Source organism: Heterocephalus glaber, unplaced genomic scaffold (assembly GCF_053883595.1).
Source record: "Heterocephalus glaber isolate CG9 unplaced genomic scaffold, H.glaber_assembly_v1.0 deba00001724, whole genome shotgun sequence".
NCBI lineage: Eukaryota > Metazoa > Chordata > Mammalia > Rodentia > Bathyergidae > Heterocephalus > Heterocephalus glaber.
Genome location: NW_028258435.1, coordinates 4,753,260 through 4,770,193, shown reverse-complemented (window position 1 = coordinate 4,770,193; position 16,934 = coordinate 4,753,260). Strand labels below are relative to the sequence as shown.

At 58.0% G+C, this 16,934-nt stretch overlaps 1 protein-coding gene across 10 annotated transcripts in view; it reads left to right on the top strand.

The window, feature by feature from the left end:
• Hpcal1 (hippocalcin like 1) overlaps positions 1-15,789 on the top strand; it is a 59,083-nt gene extending 43,294 nt beyond the window's left edge. For all 10 annotated transcript variants that reach the window (XM_004869966.4, XM_004869964.4, XM_021248380.2 and 7 more), the window contains 4 exons: positions 1,319-1,400; positions 11,677-12,072; positions 12,965-13,070; positions 14,978-15,789. In XM_004869966.4, coding sequence (XP_004870023.1) covers positions 11,695-12,072; positions 12,965-13,070; positions 14,978-15,075 — 582 coding nt within the window. In that variant the 5' untranslated portion in view covers positions 1,319-1,400; positions 11,677-11,694 and the 3' untranslated portion in view covers positions 15,076-15,789. The remainder of the gene's footprint in view (positions 1-1,318; positions 1,401-11,676; positions 12,073-12,964; positions 13,071-14,977) is intronic.
• Positions 15,790-16,934: the final 1,145 nt, after the last annotated feature.

The window sequence follows — 16,934 nt, the reverse complement described above, 5'->3', positions numbered from 1 at the left end:
GTGAGGAAGAGGCTGACAGTGTAAAACAAGCTGGAGACAGAAATCAGGAGCAAGCAGACGCAACTCAGCATCATTATTTCCACATAATAATAACTCCCACTCCTTGAGTCCAGGCCCCGGCAATGACTGTCATTCTATCTGTTGCGGCTAGGGAGGCCCTGCGGCTCAGTGATAGGGCTGGGAGGAAATCTGCAATTCGAGTTGATGGAGCTCAAGTTCCTCCCCAGCAGCCTGTGAGACCCCTGAGATCAAGGCCTCTCGGGCTTTGAGACTTGGGTGCTGAGCTGGCCGGGTCCCCGGGAGCCCTTGGTCCCACGTTCCCACCTGGCAATCGTCACGGGGCACAGCAGTGGAGGCGGCCCTAGAATGGGCCATGTCACCACCCGTGCCTCCCCATGAGCTGGCGCGGAATGGGGCAGCCAGGACCACGATGCCCTTGTGGGTTGGCATGGCACATGGCCAGGCTCAGCGGCACCGTACCTGTCTGGCAAGCGCAAGGTCCTGAGTTCAATCCCTGGTACCAGGAAAAAAAAATTTTTTTAAATAAGGGCTGGGGATACAGCTCAGTGTGAAGGCCTTGGGCTCAATACTAGAAAAAAAACCCAGATCGTATATATGAGAGGTGTGTTTATATTTATGTGTTTACACATGTGAAATGCTGTCTTTAAAAAGCACATTAGCCCTGCCGTGAGAATTTCTGGTAGGGTGGTGTGTGACTCTTCTGGTCTTGAGTTTTAGCCATTAGTTTAGGTTTGGGGACTTCATTTGTCAAGCACTGGTTATGTGCTGAGAGCCTGCCGGCTGGCAGAAACACCACATACACAGAAAGGAAGCAGACACCTTCCTGGCTGTGTAGAGCTCACAGCTGGACAGGTGGGAGGAAGGAGGGGCGGGCTGCAGCCCCCATTCTGCAGAGCAAGGGAACCCCCACTTGGAATCTTGCAATCCCCCTGCCTCAGCCTCCCAGACTGCTGGGTTGATCACACCCACCTTTCAGGCACTTTTTAGAGCTCCGGTGTGTGCCCTGCCCTGGGCCCAAGGCTACTGGGGCCTCTGGGAGTCATTCAGGTGAGGGGGCCCCTACAGGGTGGCCGGGCTGGGCCTGCATGGGCTGTCTGATGGCCAGAGCGACCTGGCTGGGTGGTGATGCTGCTGGCCTCAGAGCCTGGGTCAGCGCCTGTGCTGGCTCTGGGATCGCCGACCCCGACGGCAGGGGTGGCAGAGGGGTGGCCTGCGTCTCCCATGGCTGTGGCCCCAGTGGGTGCTGCAGAGCAGCCAGAGGGACAGTGTGACCCATGTGACCCTTCCTGTCTTGCAGGGGCATGGTCTAGCCACTCACTGCGCCGCCCCAGCCCGGAGCCTCTGACCCTCGCCGTGTCTGGTTCTCCGCTCGGCAGCAGGTAGGTGGACTTCGGCGATGGGCCTGCCAGCCGGGGAGGAGCGGAGGGGTGGCTTCCGCCCCATGGTGGGTCTTTGGTCCAGCTCTGCAGAAAGAGCAGGGGACGCTGCGGTGAGCACCAGGCTACCCAGCACGCCTGGGGCACAGGTCGGGAAACTGAGGCTTGGAGCTGGCCCTGGATGGGTCGGTTCTGGGTCTTTCTGGGTGGATTGTGCGATTCGTGGAGCCTCTGCCTGGGGACCTGTTAGCGCGTCACTACCTTAGTTTCAGTGGTGGTGGGCGGAGGGGCACAGGCAGGGGCAAGTGCCAGGCTCCTGCTGCAGGCCCAGCTGCTTTCCTGCAGGGCGCCTCTGCGACCGCAGCCAGGATGTCCAGGGACACAGTGCACCCCGCCAAGCTGTCCCTTGCTTTCCTGCGGGCGGGGTGGCTTTTCTAGCCCCAAGGGGGTGTCTCCTCTGCCTATGGGAGTTGACACCCAGGGAGGGACCTCTGCTTCAGTCAGATTAACAGCAAGGGCTCTGTGTTTCCCGCCAAAGAAAAGAAGCTGGGTGTAGTGGAGCATGCTGAGGAGGCTGAGGCAGGAGGATCAGCAGGTTTGAGCCAGCCTTGGCCACTTAGCAACTTAGAGAGACCTTGTCTCAAAATAAAGGGCCGGGGCGGTCGCTCACTGCAGTTGCCCTGGGTTCCATTCCCAGCACCGCAGGAAAAAGGAAATGGACACAAGAGTGCTCGGAAGGCACTGCTTCCTGCTTCCTCCTCCCTCCCCCCAGCCCTGCTGCAGCTGGAACAGGGGTTGGGAGGCTCTGCATCTGGGGCTGCACCCTTGGGCACCACCTGCACACACATCTGGCAGCTCCTGGCTTGCAGGTGCACAGGGGCCTAGCAGGGCCGGGTGAGACCAGAAACTGGAGTAGGTCAGAGGTTGGGGGTGGCAAGTGTGGCCCATGGGGGTCTGGAAAGTCGGCAAGCAGGAGGGTGCATGTCGAGCCTTCTGTTGTGGCCGGAGTGCGCAGGGAAGGCCTCCTGGCTCGTGAAGATTTGGTGGGACCTCAGCTCTTCCCGAAGGTGTTGGGCTGAGAGGCTGGAGATCTGCTGCTCCTCAGGAGGGTGTGACCCGGTCTCTCCCCTTGCTGGTGTCTGCTGTGGCCCCACATTGCTGGCCAGGCCCCAGCCCCAGGTGAGCTCACACCCCACGCTGGCCGTGGACCTCAGGCTCCCGGAGGGAGAGTCCTCCCCGCGGCAAGGCCTATTTTTAGGACACCCCAGGATGACTTTGGAGTATCCCTTCCTGTGGGTGGCTCCCTCCGGCTTCCACACATGCCCACACAGCACACTTGGACATGCAGGTGCAAAATATGGTGCAGGATTAATTTTTAAAATGTATTACTGCAGGGCCGGGGATTTAGCTCAGTGGTTCTGCCGCCTGCCTTGCAAGCTCAAGGTCCCAAGTTCAATCCCTGGTACCAAAAAAAAAAAAAAAGGTATTACTGCAAAAGACACATTGCCATGAATCCTCCCAAAATCCTCCCCTTTCTTGGATCACACTCATCCCGTCGTCCTTGCCACCTCCTGCAGCAGCTCTGGAGTCCTCCTTCCTGAGGGTCTATGGGGTATGATCCAAAGCATAGTGACTGCTGCTGCTGAGTGCTACCCAGCAGAAAGGCAGCTTGTGAAAACATGACACTGTGTCCTTGTCCACCTAATTCATCAGATCTGGCACTGTGTGACCTGTGTCTCTTCCCTAAAGTCACAATGACCATGAAAGGGAAAGGTTTTGAATCCATTCAGGACATGGAGGCAGCCAGGACAGTGCAGCTAAAGACCCTCAGGAAAGAGGACTCCAGAGCTGCTGCAGGAAGTGTCAGGGACGACGGGATGAGTGTGTTCAAAGTGAGGGGAGGATTTTGAGGGGGATTCATGGCAGTGTGTGTTTTACTGCAATAACTTTATTTATTTATTTATTTATTTATTTATTTTTGGTACCGGGGATCGAACTCGGGCCCTTCCCTTGCGAGACAGCCGGTGGAACCACTGAGCTAAATCCCCTGCCCCTGTAATAACTTTTTTTAGTTGAAACATCTACCTTATGTCTCGATCACACCTGGTATGTGCACACACGTGCACACCCCTCCCCACTGTGGGTATTGCCGACTCAGTGCGGAGCCAGAGCCCCATCCTGGCCGCTCTGGGGGTCCACAGGCGCCCAGCAGGGGATTCCTGCCCGCCGGCCTCTCTTGAGTGCCTGCTGCGGCTGCTCTGCCCCAGGACTGTGAGGAAGGCCGCCCCGGGCCCGCTCTGGTCTGGAGAGGACTCAGAAGGCAAGGGGAGCACAGCTGGATGGCTGGGCAGCTTTGCTCAGAGCCCCGGGGGCCCCAGAGTGAACAGGTGATCAGCCGTGCTGCCCCCCACGCACGTCCCGGCCTCTCAGGTGGAATCGCACCAATACTTCCTTCCGTCCCTCCCTGAGGCCCCCGTGCGTCCTGGGCACACAGCCCAGGGATGGCCCGGAGCTCCCATTTCTCTCTTTGGAGACCACGTGTGCAAATGTGTATTACTGGGGACCCCGGGGATGGCTTGGGGCAGGGGGCCACCCTGGCAGCCAGCCCTCTCCCTCCCTCCGTTTCCTTCCTCCCTCCCTTCCACCCTCTAGGCAATTACTCTGCACTTGCAGTGCTTCCCTGTGCTGGTCTTTATGGGATTATTCCCAGCCTTCACCTGGGCAGTCAGAACCCAGCTCTAAGTCCAGGGGACTGGGGCTCCGAAGGATCGGGCCCAGGCTGGAGGTTCATCTTGGAGTCGCTGCTGGCTCCCTGCACCACTGGTGCCCAGCGCCTAGGCACAGACCCTGGCAGAGGAGGAGCTCAGTCTGGGAGAAGGCAAGAAGGGGCACGGAGCCAGGCATGGCCATGCACACCTGTCATCCCAGCACCCTGGGAGGCCGAGGCAGGAGGATCACAAGTCGAGCCCAGCCTGGGCAACCAGTGACTTAGCGAGACCCTGCCTCACAATGAAAAAGAAAAAGGCCTGGGGTTGTAGCTCAGTGTGGAGGCCCTGGCTTCCACCTCCAGTACTGAAAAAAACAAAAAAGACTCAGGCCTTGCCTTCCGAGCAGAGCACGTACACTTCAAGGGCCTCTTGCAGTCTCCATCCCCGGCACTGAGCTCCATGGTGTCATCCTGTAGCTGCTCACTTACTGGTGTCAGCGGTCGGCTCCTGAGTGAGGCCCTAAGCTCCAGCCCAGCCCTCTCCACAGACTCCGTGACTTCTCATGCTGTCATCTGAAGCAGAGGTGGCCAAGGGCAGCTTGTCGGCGCCGTCCCCCTCCTGATCCACATGTTCTCTGAGGAAGCTGGAGCCGGCCCCTGAGGGCCACGCCGTCCCCGGCCGCATCCCTGTGCCGGGCAGCTCCCTCTGGGTCAGTGCCGTCTCCTGTCTTACTGAGAAGTCAGGCCTGAGTGAGAGCACAGCCCATGGCCTGGAGGTCTTCTCCACGTTTGAAGGACAAGGACCTGCAGCGTTTGGCCTGCAGCGCTGAGCGTGGCACGGCGGGAGGCGTGGCCAGCGTCTCCGGTGGACCTTGTCCTGGGGCAGTGCTCTCTGCCAGTGTGCACGAAATCTCTGGAGGCTGAGTGTGTCTTGGAAACACTGTTTTGCTTTTCAGTCCTGAGGACTGAGCTCAGGGCCTCCACACTGAGCTTCATCCCCAGCCCTTTTTATTTTTTATTTTGAGACAGGGTCTTGCTAAGTCACTAAGTTGCCCAGACTGTGCTCAAATGCACCACCACGCCCAGCTTGTAGACACCTCTGAAGTGTAAACTTCACGATTACATTTCTTCTCATAGGCAGCTCACAGCGTGTGGCCAAACTGCGATCAGATCACTTGGGCCACATGAATTGAAAATTTGGGAAGAGCTCACTTGGGGCTCGTAGTGGAGAATTTAGTCATCGCTCAGGCAGGACCTGGCAGAAAGTCAGTGCTCTCCCCTGACTGGGAAGAGAGCTGAGCCATGGACCTGCTAAGGGCAGTTGGGGAGAGCCCTGCGGGACTTGCACAGCCTCCGCTGGGGCGGGGACTTGCTTTAGGGCTGGAACTCCCTTCCAGAGCCGAGCTGTTCCAACTCGGATTTTATAGCAAGGGAAGAAAGCACCTCCAGGCCTTCAAGCCCAAGCCCCAGTTGGCAGTGACAGCCCTGCGTATAACAGAGTGCTTGTCACCGAGGCCGGCTTGTGCCAGTTCCTGCCCTTCGTTGCTTCCGGTATCTCTTTACCTTTATCCATCTGAACTGCCCTGTTAGTCCTTTGTCTGAATTCCTAGGGCTTGATGGGATCTTTTCTTCTTCCCCTAGTTGCCTCTCCTCCCCTCAGCTTACATTTGTTAATCTAGCCCTTTATTCCATACTCCTATGTATTGTTCTATGCGTTTCTGTGAATGTTAAGCATGATTTATCAATTTGTCTGGATTATGAAATGCCCAGGAGACTAGTAAAGCCCATTTCTGGGTGAGTCATGGAGGGGGGTGACCTTGGGGTCCATATCTGGTCCCTCCCTTTCCTGTCTGGCTCTATTCCCCTGTTCTACTTCCCGGCCACCATGAACTGAGCATCTTTGTTCCTCCACTCCCTTCTGCCATGGTGTTCATGCCTTGGAGCAGCTGACCATGGACTGCATCGCCTAAAGAATGAGCCAGAGGGCCGGGGATTTAGCTCAGTGGTTTTGCTGCCTGCTGAGCAAGCGCAAGGACCCGAGTTCAATCTCCGGTACCAAAAAAAAAAAAAGAAAAAGAAAGAACGAGCCAGATGAAACCTCTGCTCCTCCTTTGCATTGTGGGTGTTGGCCACTGTGTCCCTGCAATGGAAAGCTGAATGATGCAGAGTCTACATTATTCTACATTGCTCTGCACTGGTCACGGGCCCATAGCTGCGCAGCAGGTGATGGTGTCCCCAGAACCCTGTCCCTGTGAGCCGCTGACACCTGGATGCTGTGCAGGTGGCTGCACCCCAGGAGGAAGCTGAGTGCTCCCCTCACACCAGCCACAGCCTCCACCCTCACATCTCCTGGGCCCTGAGCCTCGGTGGGCCCCTCCTGGAATGCCCTTTCCACCCTGTCCTCACCCTGAGTGATTTCCCAGCCCACCCAAGCTCAGGTGCCACCTCTGAGACCTCACCCATGTACCCCAGAGCCACTCTGCATGTCGGGTCACAGTGGGTGGCTTTGTATGCCTTGAGGCCCCACCTTGTAAGCTCGTGGGTAAAGAGCAGGGGAGCGGGTGGACGGGAGGGTGGACAGATAGAAGGATGGATGAGCAAATGAGTGGATGAACGGAAAGCAAGGGCCATGTGTTTGGTGCTAGGAGCAAACTCCTAGGAGTGAACCCCTCTCCCTCCCAGAGGGCCAGCCGCCCACAAAGGCAGGCCTGTCCTGGTGGGACCGAGGCCTGGGGACAGTCGGTGGGGCCACCCCAGCGGGAGGGGAGGCAGCATATGTGATGTGTGACCCAGGGGATGTGCGGACAGAAGGGCTGTGCGGGTGACGTGGGGAGGGGCTGTGATGTGCTGTGTGGGGTCTGCGGTGTGCACGGCGCGCACGCACCCGGCAGGGGCTCACACAGACACACGGCATGGCAGGTGTGTATCCCCACCCCGCAGCAGCCCTGTCCTCTCCCGGGCGTGGCTCCCACGCGCCTCGTGCTGGGGTTGCTCCAGCCAGTTCCCTATGCCCCCTCAGTGTCTGCAGCACTCGCTAGCCCCCCTGTCCCCTTTGCAGTGGGAGTAGCCCCAGCCCCGCCACCAAGAGACTTTGTCCTCCCTCTACCCATCCCGAGGCCACCTGTCCGGGCACGGCCTGCCGCGTCTCTTCCCTCCTCTTCCTTGGACGGCAGTTAGATTCTGACTGGCCTCTCCCAACTGGATGTGCCCACCCGGGCTCCTGGTCCCTCTCCATGGGCTGCTACTGCAGCTCCCGCCAGCCCCGCTCTGTCTGTGATGAAGCTCATTAAGCCGCCCGGCGCGTCTGTCACGGAGCCTGTGCCAGTTCTCACTCGTGTCTGCGATGCTTTCCATGTGCCAGAGTCTTCTCCACTTTCCTTCCCATCCTCACCACAGCCCACAGTTCCTGTTTTACAGTCAGGGAAACTGAACCCAGGCCAGTTCAGAGACAGCCAGGGACCTAGGGCTCAGGCCGGTGTAGTGGGCACACCTATCTGCCCAGCACTCTGAGAGGCTGAGCCAGGAAGTTTTCAAGGGCAAGCCCAGCTTGGGCAACTCAGCAAGACCCTGTCTCAAAATTTAAAAATAAAAAGGGCTGGAGATGCAGCTCCGTGCCAAGGCCCTGGGTTCCAGCCCCAGGGCCAAGTGAAGAGACCCCAGCCACACTGACTGGGGCCCATTCGAGGAGGAGCGTGTGGGCCTCAGTCAGGAGTGACACTGCCTGACAGCCCCTGCTCAGCCCCGGCGGGGAACCCTGTTCCTTCCTGGTGTCCGCGGGCAGGGCTGAGTCACCACTCACCAAGCCAGCCTGGAGCAATTCGCTCCCTGTGCCCCGGGAGAGCCAGGCAAACCGAGACAGCTCTGCTGCGGTGTTGTCCTCTGCCCAGGCCTGGGTGGGCTGCAGGTCACCCGACATCAGCAGCCACAGGAGCCCCAAGGGGCCTGCCTGGGTGGCAGGGACTACTCCCATCCGTGCGTCCTGATGGAGAAGGCTGAGGTCTCAGGCTGCCACCTGCTGTGGCTTTTTGTTTCTTTTTCAGGACTAGAAACTGAACCCAGGGCCTTCACCCTGAGCTGCATCCCCAGCCCTTTTTATTTTATTTTTTAAATTTTGAAACAGAGTCTTGCTAGGTTGCCCAGGTTGGGATCAAACTAAAGATCCTCCTGCCTCAGCCAGCCAGAGGCCTGGGATCAAGGTGTGCACCACCTCGCCCGGCTCTGCTGGTGCCTCTTACATTTTCTGGGGCCCTCCGAGTCCCTGGGAATAAGAAACTGGTTGCTTCTGATGTTTTGGGTCCAGTTTTTCAGCTTTGCCTGTCACTGAGTAGCTGATGCCCCCTGTGTCCATGGGGCATAGCTGCAGAGGGGGATGTGGGGGGGGCAGGCAAGTCCTGGCCACTCTGCTGGGCGGCCCCCTCCCACCACCGTGCTCATGCACATGGCCCAGCCTCTGTCCTTGAGGGGCCACTGTCACTGCCTCCCTTGGCGGTGGTGAGTGCTGCTCTCCATCAGCGGCTGGATTCACATCCGGGCCACCAGGTCACTGTGTGACCTCTTTCCGCAGAGGACACAGGGCACGGCTGCTGTGGCTCGGAAAGGGAAGCAGAGGCAGAACACTCTCCCTACAGCTACTCCTGCACCTCGCTGGGTCAGGGGCCTCAGGGCCTCCCCATCCCTGGACCCCAAACAGCCTGCACCTCTACGTGACTGAAATGCAAACACGGTATCTCTCGCTCAAGGGCCTGGGACCTGCAGGCACAAAGAACAGCACAGCCTGCACAGGACTCTGGGAGCCACTTCGGTGGCTCCAGACCCTGTCTCCTTGGTATCACATGCTGAATACTGCCTCTGTCCCGCACCACTAGAGACAGAAGGGACACCCAAGTGTGGTGCTGCACGCCTGTGATCCCAGCACTCGGGAGGCTGAGGCAGGAGGATTGCTGTGAGTTTGAGGCAGCCTGGTCTACATACCCAGACCCCGTCTCAAAAGCCAAAACGAAAAAAAAGCATCAAAATCCAGTATTTACAGAGGTCCCATAGACGGGTTCAGACTGGCCACATTTTAAATGGCCGACAGCCGCATAAGGCGGGGGGGAGTGCGGTGCAGAGCAGTCCTAGTTTATGGATGGAGAAACTGAGGCACCCGAGGGCGGCAGAAAGCGGGTGGAGGTGTGTCCAGGGGCGGGGCCTCAGCTCAGGTCTGCGAGCCTGTCCGCCTGCGCCCTCTAGTGTCCGCCAGGATGCACTGCAGCCCGCCTGGCCCCAGGCACATCTGCCTGCAGCACCGGTTCCTTGGGACCGGCTTCTTCGAGGACTGCACCGGAAGCGAGGCTACTGGAGACTTGACTCTCGCCGGCTTCTAGGGAGGAAAGAAGGACATCAGTTATTTTGAAAACTGTAATCAAAGCTGGGCGCGGTGGCACACACCTGCCATTCCAGGCCTCTGGAGGCTGAGGCAGGACGATCGCTGTGAGAGGAGGGTATGTCTGTGGATCACTGGGAGAATCGGGCTGAGGAGGAAAGCACAGACCCGCCAGCTTCCCACCTGCCACGCCTCTCAGGTCTGTTCCAGATGGAACTGGCTGTCATTGCACACCAGCCGTCTGATGCCTTGAAGTTAGCTTCACAGCGAAGGCCGCTCCAACCTCTTCCTGAGCCCTGGCCCTTCATCCGATCCTCCTGCCTCAGGCTCCCGCCTGCTGGGATGCAGGTGTGCGCCACCACGCCGGGCTCGATGGGGGCGTTTCTCAAGAGGGGCCGAGCCTGCCTCGCTAAGCTGTGGTTAAGGGGCCCTTGGCCCGGTTCCCCGGGCTCCTGGAGCACTGTGCCATCAGAAAGGCTTTCACTTGCCGCAGTGCGGGCTTCACGTCAGATATTTACCTAGGGCTCCCAGCTCCGCGTCTGCGTCTCTTCTTCACAAGTTAGTGCATGAAGAACAGTAACAGAGTCCCGGGGCCCTAGAATGAACCGAGGGCCTGCGTTGGCCTCCCCCGTTTCCGTGACGAGTGCAGGCGTCGCTGCTCACCAGGTGGCGGCGCCGCTCACCGCCCCCCTGCTTCCCTGCGGAGAAGAAAATGGCTCTGCTCAGTGAGGCGCTGCACAGAGGCTGCTCCCGGCGGGCGGGCGCCTTCCCAGGCAGCTGCGCCACACTCAATTAATAACCCGGGGTCACCGCAGCGTGCAGCTCTCTTCCCGCTCGCTCCCCACGCCTCGCTGCTTTGGGCCTGTGAGTTTCAAGGAGAGCTAAAGTGAGCTCCTTTGTATGAAATACTCCATCTTGGGTTTTGTCCCCGTGAGTGACTGGGAGTTTGAGGCCAGAAGCTTTAGTTTAGTTCTTTATTTTTAATACAGTACTGAGAATTGAACTGAGCTACATCCCCAGCCCCTTCTTAATTTTTATTTTGAGACAGGGTCTTGCTAAGTTGCTAAGTAACCCAGGCTGTGCTCCAACTTGCGATCCTCCTGCCTCAGCCTCCCAGAGTGCTAGGATGCCAGATGTGTGCCATCAAGCCCAGCTTCCTTGCATCTTTACTTAGGCAGCAGCCCCAGCCTGTACCTCAGACAGCGTTCTGAGGACAGCTTGTCCTGCTCCATCAGTTAGGGTTCTCTGGACCAGCCATGCCTAGGCCTCACCCTGGCTCTGAGCCACTGTGTTGGTTTTCCCATGGCTCATGGTTTTCCCAGGACCCAACACCTGCACCATAAACGAGGAAAGGGTGGATCTGGCTCACAGTTTCAGAGGATTCAGTCCATGGTTGGCTTCTTCAAGGCAGGAACATCATGGCAGAAGGGCCTAGTGGAGCAAAGCTGCTCAGTGCATCGTGGCCGGGGAGCAGAGCTGGGGAACAGAGCCAGAGAGGAAGGGCAGGGACCAGATATGGACCCCAGGGTCACCCTCCATGACCACCCAGACACACCCAGAAGAGAGCTACACCAATCCCACCAGTCCAGAGTGGATTGGTGGGTCCCAAGCCAATCAAGCAGCTTAACTGTTAGCCACCCTGGCCTCAGCCATCATGACCATGGTGTGCCTTCAATTATTTATCTTTTTAATTAATTGAGTTTCCATGATGCAGGTCTGTAATCTAGCACTCTGGAAGGCTGAAGCAGAAAGGTCACCAGTTCAAGCCCAACCCAGGCAACTTAGCAAAACTTAGTCTCAAAAAATAAATTGCTGGGGTTGTTGCTGAGTACAAAGGTCCTGGATTCAATCCCTAGTGCTGCCAAAAGAAAAGAAACAAACAGGACGTTTTCAAGCCTTCCAGAATATGCTGGTGTCACCCCAAGTCTCAGGGCAGATCAGAGAGCCAGTGGGGGCAATGGAGTGGGGCTGGACCAGGGCTGGGGCAGGTTGATCCCCTCAGGTGCACACCTGTAACCCCAGCTCTCAGGAGGCCAAGGCAGAAGGACTGCCACAGGTTGAAGGCCAGCCTGGGCTGCAGAGCAAGACCCTGTCTCAAAAACAAACACTGATGGGCTTGTTTGGGTCCCTCTGGCCTATGGCTCGTGACACCCAGGATGTTGCTTGGCTCGGCTGGGCCCTCGGTGTCCTCAGCTGACCGTGTCTTGCAGGTGTAGTCACCGGCCACCATGGGCAAGCAGAACAGCAAGCTGCGGCCGGAGGTGCTGCAAGACCTGCGTGAGAACACGGAGTTCACCGACCATGAGCTGCAGGAGTGGTACAAGGGCTTCCTAAAGGACTGCCCCACCGGCCACCTCACCGTGGACGAGTTCAAGAAGATCTACGCCAACTTCTTCCCCTACGGCGACGCCTCCAAGTTCGCCGAGCATGTCTTCCGCACCTTTGACACCAACGGTGATGGCACCATCGACTTCCGGGAGTTCATCATCGCGCTGAGCGTGACTTCTCGGGGGAAGCTGGAGCAGAAGCTCAAGTGGGCCTTCAGCATGTATGATCTGGATGGCAACGGGTACATCAGCCGCAGCGAGATGTTGGAGATTGTGCAGGTAGAGGCTGTACCTGCCCCCACGCCTGGGCCTCCAGGGGCCGGGCTACCCTGGCTGCCCCTTTAAGAGGGATCAGTGTCATCTCCCTGGCTAAAAGCCCTTGTTAAGCCAGGCATGGTGCTGCACACCTGTCATCCCAGCTCTCTAGGAGACTGAGCCAGGAGAATGCCAAGTTCAAGCCCAGCCTGGGCAACTTAGTGATTTAGCAAGATCATGTCTCAAAATAAAAAATAAAAAGGGCTGGGGATGTAGCTCAGTAAGAAGGCCCTGGGCTCAACCCCAGGACTGCTAAAAAGAAAGAACAAAGCCAGCCATGGTAGCACATACCTGTAATCCCAGCACTCAGGAGGCCGAGGCAGGAGGATCATGAGTTCAAGGCCAGGGCCAGGGATTTAGCTCAGTGGTTACGCCGCCCAAGGACCTGAGTTCAATCCCCGGTACCAAAGAAACCCAAAAAGCAAGTCCAAGGCCAGCCTGAACTACATAGCGAGACCTTGTCTCAAGAAAAAAAAAAAAGCCAGCGTGTATTAGCCCTTGGCCTAGGTGACAGACAGTATCAGTCTTTGTGTCCTATGAAGGGAGTCACTGGTGCGTTTCTCAGGCCCTAGGCTCAGCAAGCTGATTTCCCAGCATTCCCTCCTCTGCCAGTATCTTCGGGCCTCAGCTCCAGGACCCCGAGGACCCTGTGTGGCCCTGGCAGGGGTAAGGTGGCCCCGAGTGACCCCAAAGGCTGAGCTGTGGCCATGCTTGTCAGGCCGAGTTGTTTAGCACAGCAGCGTCAGGAAGCCGGCATTCGGCTCAGATGCTGCATCCTCTGCTGTTTCCTGTGCATCAGGGAGCCCGAGCTTGGCCGCCCCTTGTCCCTGTGTTCCCTGAACCACACTTCTTGCAGGCCATCTACAAAATGGTGTCGTCTGTGATGAAGATGCCGGAGGACGAGTCCACCCCGGAGAAGCGGACAGACAAGATCTTCAGACAGATGGACACAAACAACGACGGTAGGGCGGCCAGCATGGGCGGCACGGTGGAAGCCGATGGCTCCTTCCTGTCGCCTGCTGTCTGTAACCCCGGAGTGTGTTTGGGGGGCACAGGGGCTGGTTCTTGGGTCCTGGGAAGCTGCCCAAGCCTCTCTTGCCACCACCATGAGATGAGTCTCCTCACATGCCCCAGGGGACGGGGCCACTGCACCTGAACTCTAGCTCACCCCGCTGTGCAGAAGGTCTGACCTCATGGCGGGGGCGCGGGGGGGGGTGCATACCTATAATTCCAGCATTTGGGAGGCTGAGGCAGGAGGATCGCAAGTTCAAAGCCAGCCTGTCTCAAAAATGCAAACAAAAAAGGAGGAAGAGCCAGGGATTTAGCTCAGTGGTTCTGGTGCCTGCCTTGCAAGCGCAAGGTCCCAAGTTCGATCCCCAATACCAAAAAAAACCACTCACCATCGAAGATGATTGTTACTGGCAATCCATTTGGGACCCCTCCTGTGTCTGAGGAGCTATTCCTATTCCCAGTTCCCCAATAAATTTTCCTGTTCTCAAAAAAAAAATAAGGAAAGGAAAGAAAATGCTCTCCCTGGGCTATGCTGAGATTAAAAATAAACTAATGCGCAAGAAAGTGCATGTGGAGTCTGAAGTGCTCTGGGTTAAGGTGAGTTAAGCCCGGCAGGGAGACCAGGGCACCCGATTGACTGCACACAGCAAAGAGCCTCCCAGACAGCAAGGGAACTGTTTTCAAAATGCACAGGAGAGAGATCTGAAAAAAAATTTAAAAATAAAAAATAGATTAAAAAATGGAAAAGGAGGGCCAGGGATTTAGCTCAGTGGTTTCGCCGCCTGCTGGACAAGCACAAGGATCCGAGTTCAATCCCCAGTACCAAAAAAAAAAAGGAAAAGGAAAGAGATCTGGTCTCCTAGCCAGCTGTGGTGGTGCACACGTGTAATGCCAGCACTCCGGAAGGCTGAGGAAGGAGCATCCTGGGTTTGAGCCCCACCTGTGTTACACAGTTAGACCCTATCTAGAAAGAAAAGGAAGGAGGAAGGGAGGGAGGGAGAGGGAAGGAAGGAAGGAAGCAGGCACAATTTCGGGAACTTTGTCACTGGTATCATTAGATTTGCCACCCAGCCCTCCCCCCTGTACCCCTCTGCCCAGAGGGGGGTTGGGGGGACTTGGCGTGGCTGGGCTTCATCTCCCAGTGTTAGAGAGAAAGCAATGCTCAAGGGAGACCCCAGCCAGCAAGGTCCCGAAGCCCTGAACTGGCCACGGGTCAGGGGCCTCTTTGTTCCTCTCTTTCTTTTTTTTTTTTTCTGGGTGAAGGAACCCCGGGTTGCTGTACCACTGAGCTCCATCCCCGCCTTTTTATATTTTTTATTTCAAGACAGGATCTCACTGAATTGCTAAGTTGACCAGGTTGAACTCCTCCAATCCTGCCTCAGCCTCCGTCCGTCCGTACTGGGGTTACAGGCGAGCGCCACTTCATAAATTTCTTACTAAGTGAAGTGTGGGGTGGTTTCCGCGAGTATTTTCTCGTCCAGCAGGGCCCACTGCCCCTGAGAATGAACTTGGAGTTGCTGGGTGCTTGCAGAGAGCTTCAAAAGCTAAAGGGGTTGTTTGTGTTTCATTTTGTTTTGCTTTTTGTTTTTCACGAAAGCCATAGAAGTGTGTGGAAATCACAAAACTCAAGGCTTGAACCCCGACTTCTGCACGGCCCCGTGTTTTGTTCTGTTTTGCTTTTGGAGACAGGGTATCACTGAGCGGCCCAGGCTGGGCTCGGGCAGTCCTCCTGCCTCAGCCTCCCACGTCCTGGGATGACACGCATGCGCCACCCCACTAGGCTCTCCCAGCCCCTCTGGAAGCACAAAGACCAAAGAGTGCTGATGACCCCCCTTGCTCTCCCGTCTCCGCCCTGCAGGCAAACTGTCCCTGGAAGAATTCATCAAAGGTGCCAAGAGCGACCCCTCCATCGTGCGGCTGCTGCAGTGCGACCCCAGCAGCGCCAGCCAGTTCTGAGGGTGGGGGTGGGGTGGGCGACGCGAGGAGCCCGGGCTCCTGCCCTTCTCAGCTTTGCTCTCCAAAGCGGACGCCTCCGCCTCCAGCACCCTCCTGCCGGGCCGGCCAGTAACACGAAGCACCTGGCCTGCGGGCTCTGCCTCCCTCCTCCGCCTGACCAGCGTGATGTCCCCTCCCGCCCGGCCCGTCCCTTCCAAAGTGACTCCGGGGATGGAACTCTCCTCTGCAGGGCACGGCTTGCCGGGCTCCGGGCAGGACTTTCCAGGAGCGTGCCGAGGCCCGAGTTGGCCTCCCCAGCGCCAGCGCGGGGACTTCGTGGGCTGGGTGGGACCGAAGATGAAGACGAAGACAGCGGAGCACAGACAGCCGAGCCCCTCCCGTGCATGGCCCGCCCCCTTGCCCACGTGACCAGAGCCCTTGCACGCGTCATTCTGCGGTCCTTTCTTTTCATATGTAAATTATGTGTCTGCTGACGTGAGGTGTGACGTGTAGGTTCCCTATTTGAAGCCTCCCGTCGCCCGTGCAGCATGGTCCCGTGACCTGCGGTGGTCCCGTGGATTTCGGCCTCGCACCCGCCCCGTGCTGGAGAAGATGCATGCATGCCCGGGGCCCTGGACGCTGCACCGTCCTTGTCGTGAGTGCAGGCATCTGTGTGACCGTCCTTCCTGTTGACTGGTCTGGCATTTCTGGTATTAAAATGATCAAATAAACGGAGTCCTGTGAGTGTCATGTGCCTCGTATTGAACATACAGGGAGCGTCTCGGTGTGGAAGTCACGTTCCAAGGGGATGGGTGGGGCCCGAGGCTCAGCCTGGGTCTGCATCCTGCCTCCTCGGCCTCCGTCCGCCCCTGGGCCCGTGGCGGCTGGCCCTGTGGGGATGCCCATCCCCCGCCCGGAAGTCGCACATCGGGGCTGCGGGAAACCATCACTGAGGAGCCTCGGGTCCTTCTGTGCCCCTCTCCCACGCCGGCTTCGCACACACAGCTTTTCTCAATAAGCGCGTCTCCCGGGCTCCCCCGTCCTAATTTGGACCGTGGCAGCCTCCCAGCTCGTGGCCAGGCCACCATCCCTGTCCACACCCAGGCTGGACCTGGTGATGACGGGCACTGGCCAGGCAGAGAGGCCCAGGGAGAGACGGAAGTGCCGTTTGGCCCAAAGAGGGGCCCCAGTGGCTCCTGTCACACGGTCCCCTGGCTTCCCCGCTGTGAGGGCTCCAGGTCGTCTTCTCAGCAGGCTCATGGACACAGGTGCGTAGCTGATCGAGGTTTTTTCCACACCTCCTGAGACAGTCAAGTCCAGCAGGGCTGAGTCCTGGCACCCAGAGGCCACTTCCCGAGCACACTCGCTCCCGTGCGCCCACAGTCACCAAGCCTCGGGCAAAGCCAGGTGGGCACGGGGGCGAGGCCAGGTGACCTCAGCTTGCTGGAGGCAGGACAGGGGTGCTGGCAATGCTGCCTGGGCGGAGGACTCTCAAGTGAGGCCCGGCAAAGGCCACATAGGTAGTGCTGCTAGGAGCGGGTGCCGTGGGGAGCAGAGCCAGTGGGTGTGGGTGTAAGTGGGATGCCCGCGTCAGGGCTCTCCAGGGGCCTCCAGGGGCAGAGGCATGTGGATGGGTGGGAGGGAAGAATAGATGGGCAGATGAATGGATGGATGGATCCATGACCCATGCATAGGTAATAGGCACCTGGATGGTAAGGATTTGGGCGCAGTGAATGATGATAGCAGCTGAGAGGCCCCAAGACCTGCAGTTGGCCAGCTGGGAACCCAGGAGAGCTAGCAGCTAGTTCCGGTCACGTCCGAAGCAGGAGGCCCGTGTCCATGCCCAAGCCCACGAGGCAAAGGGTGAATTCTCTCGCTCG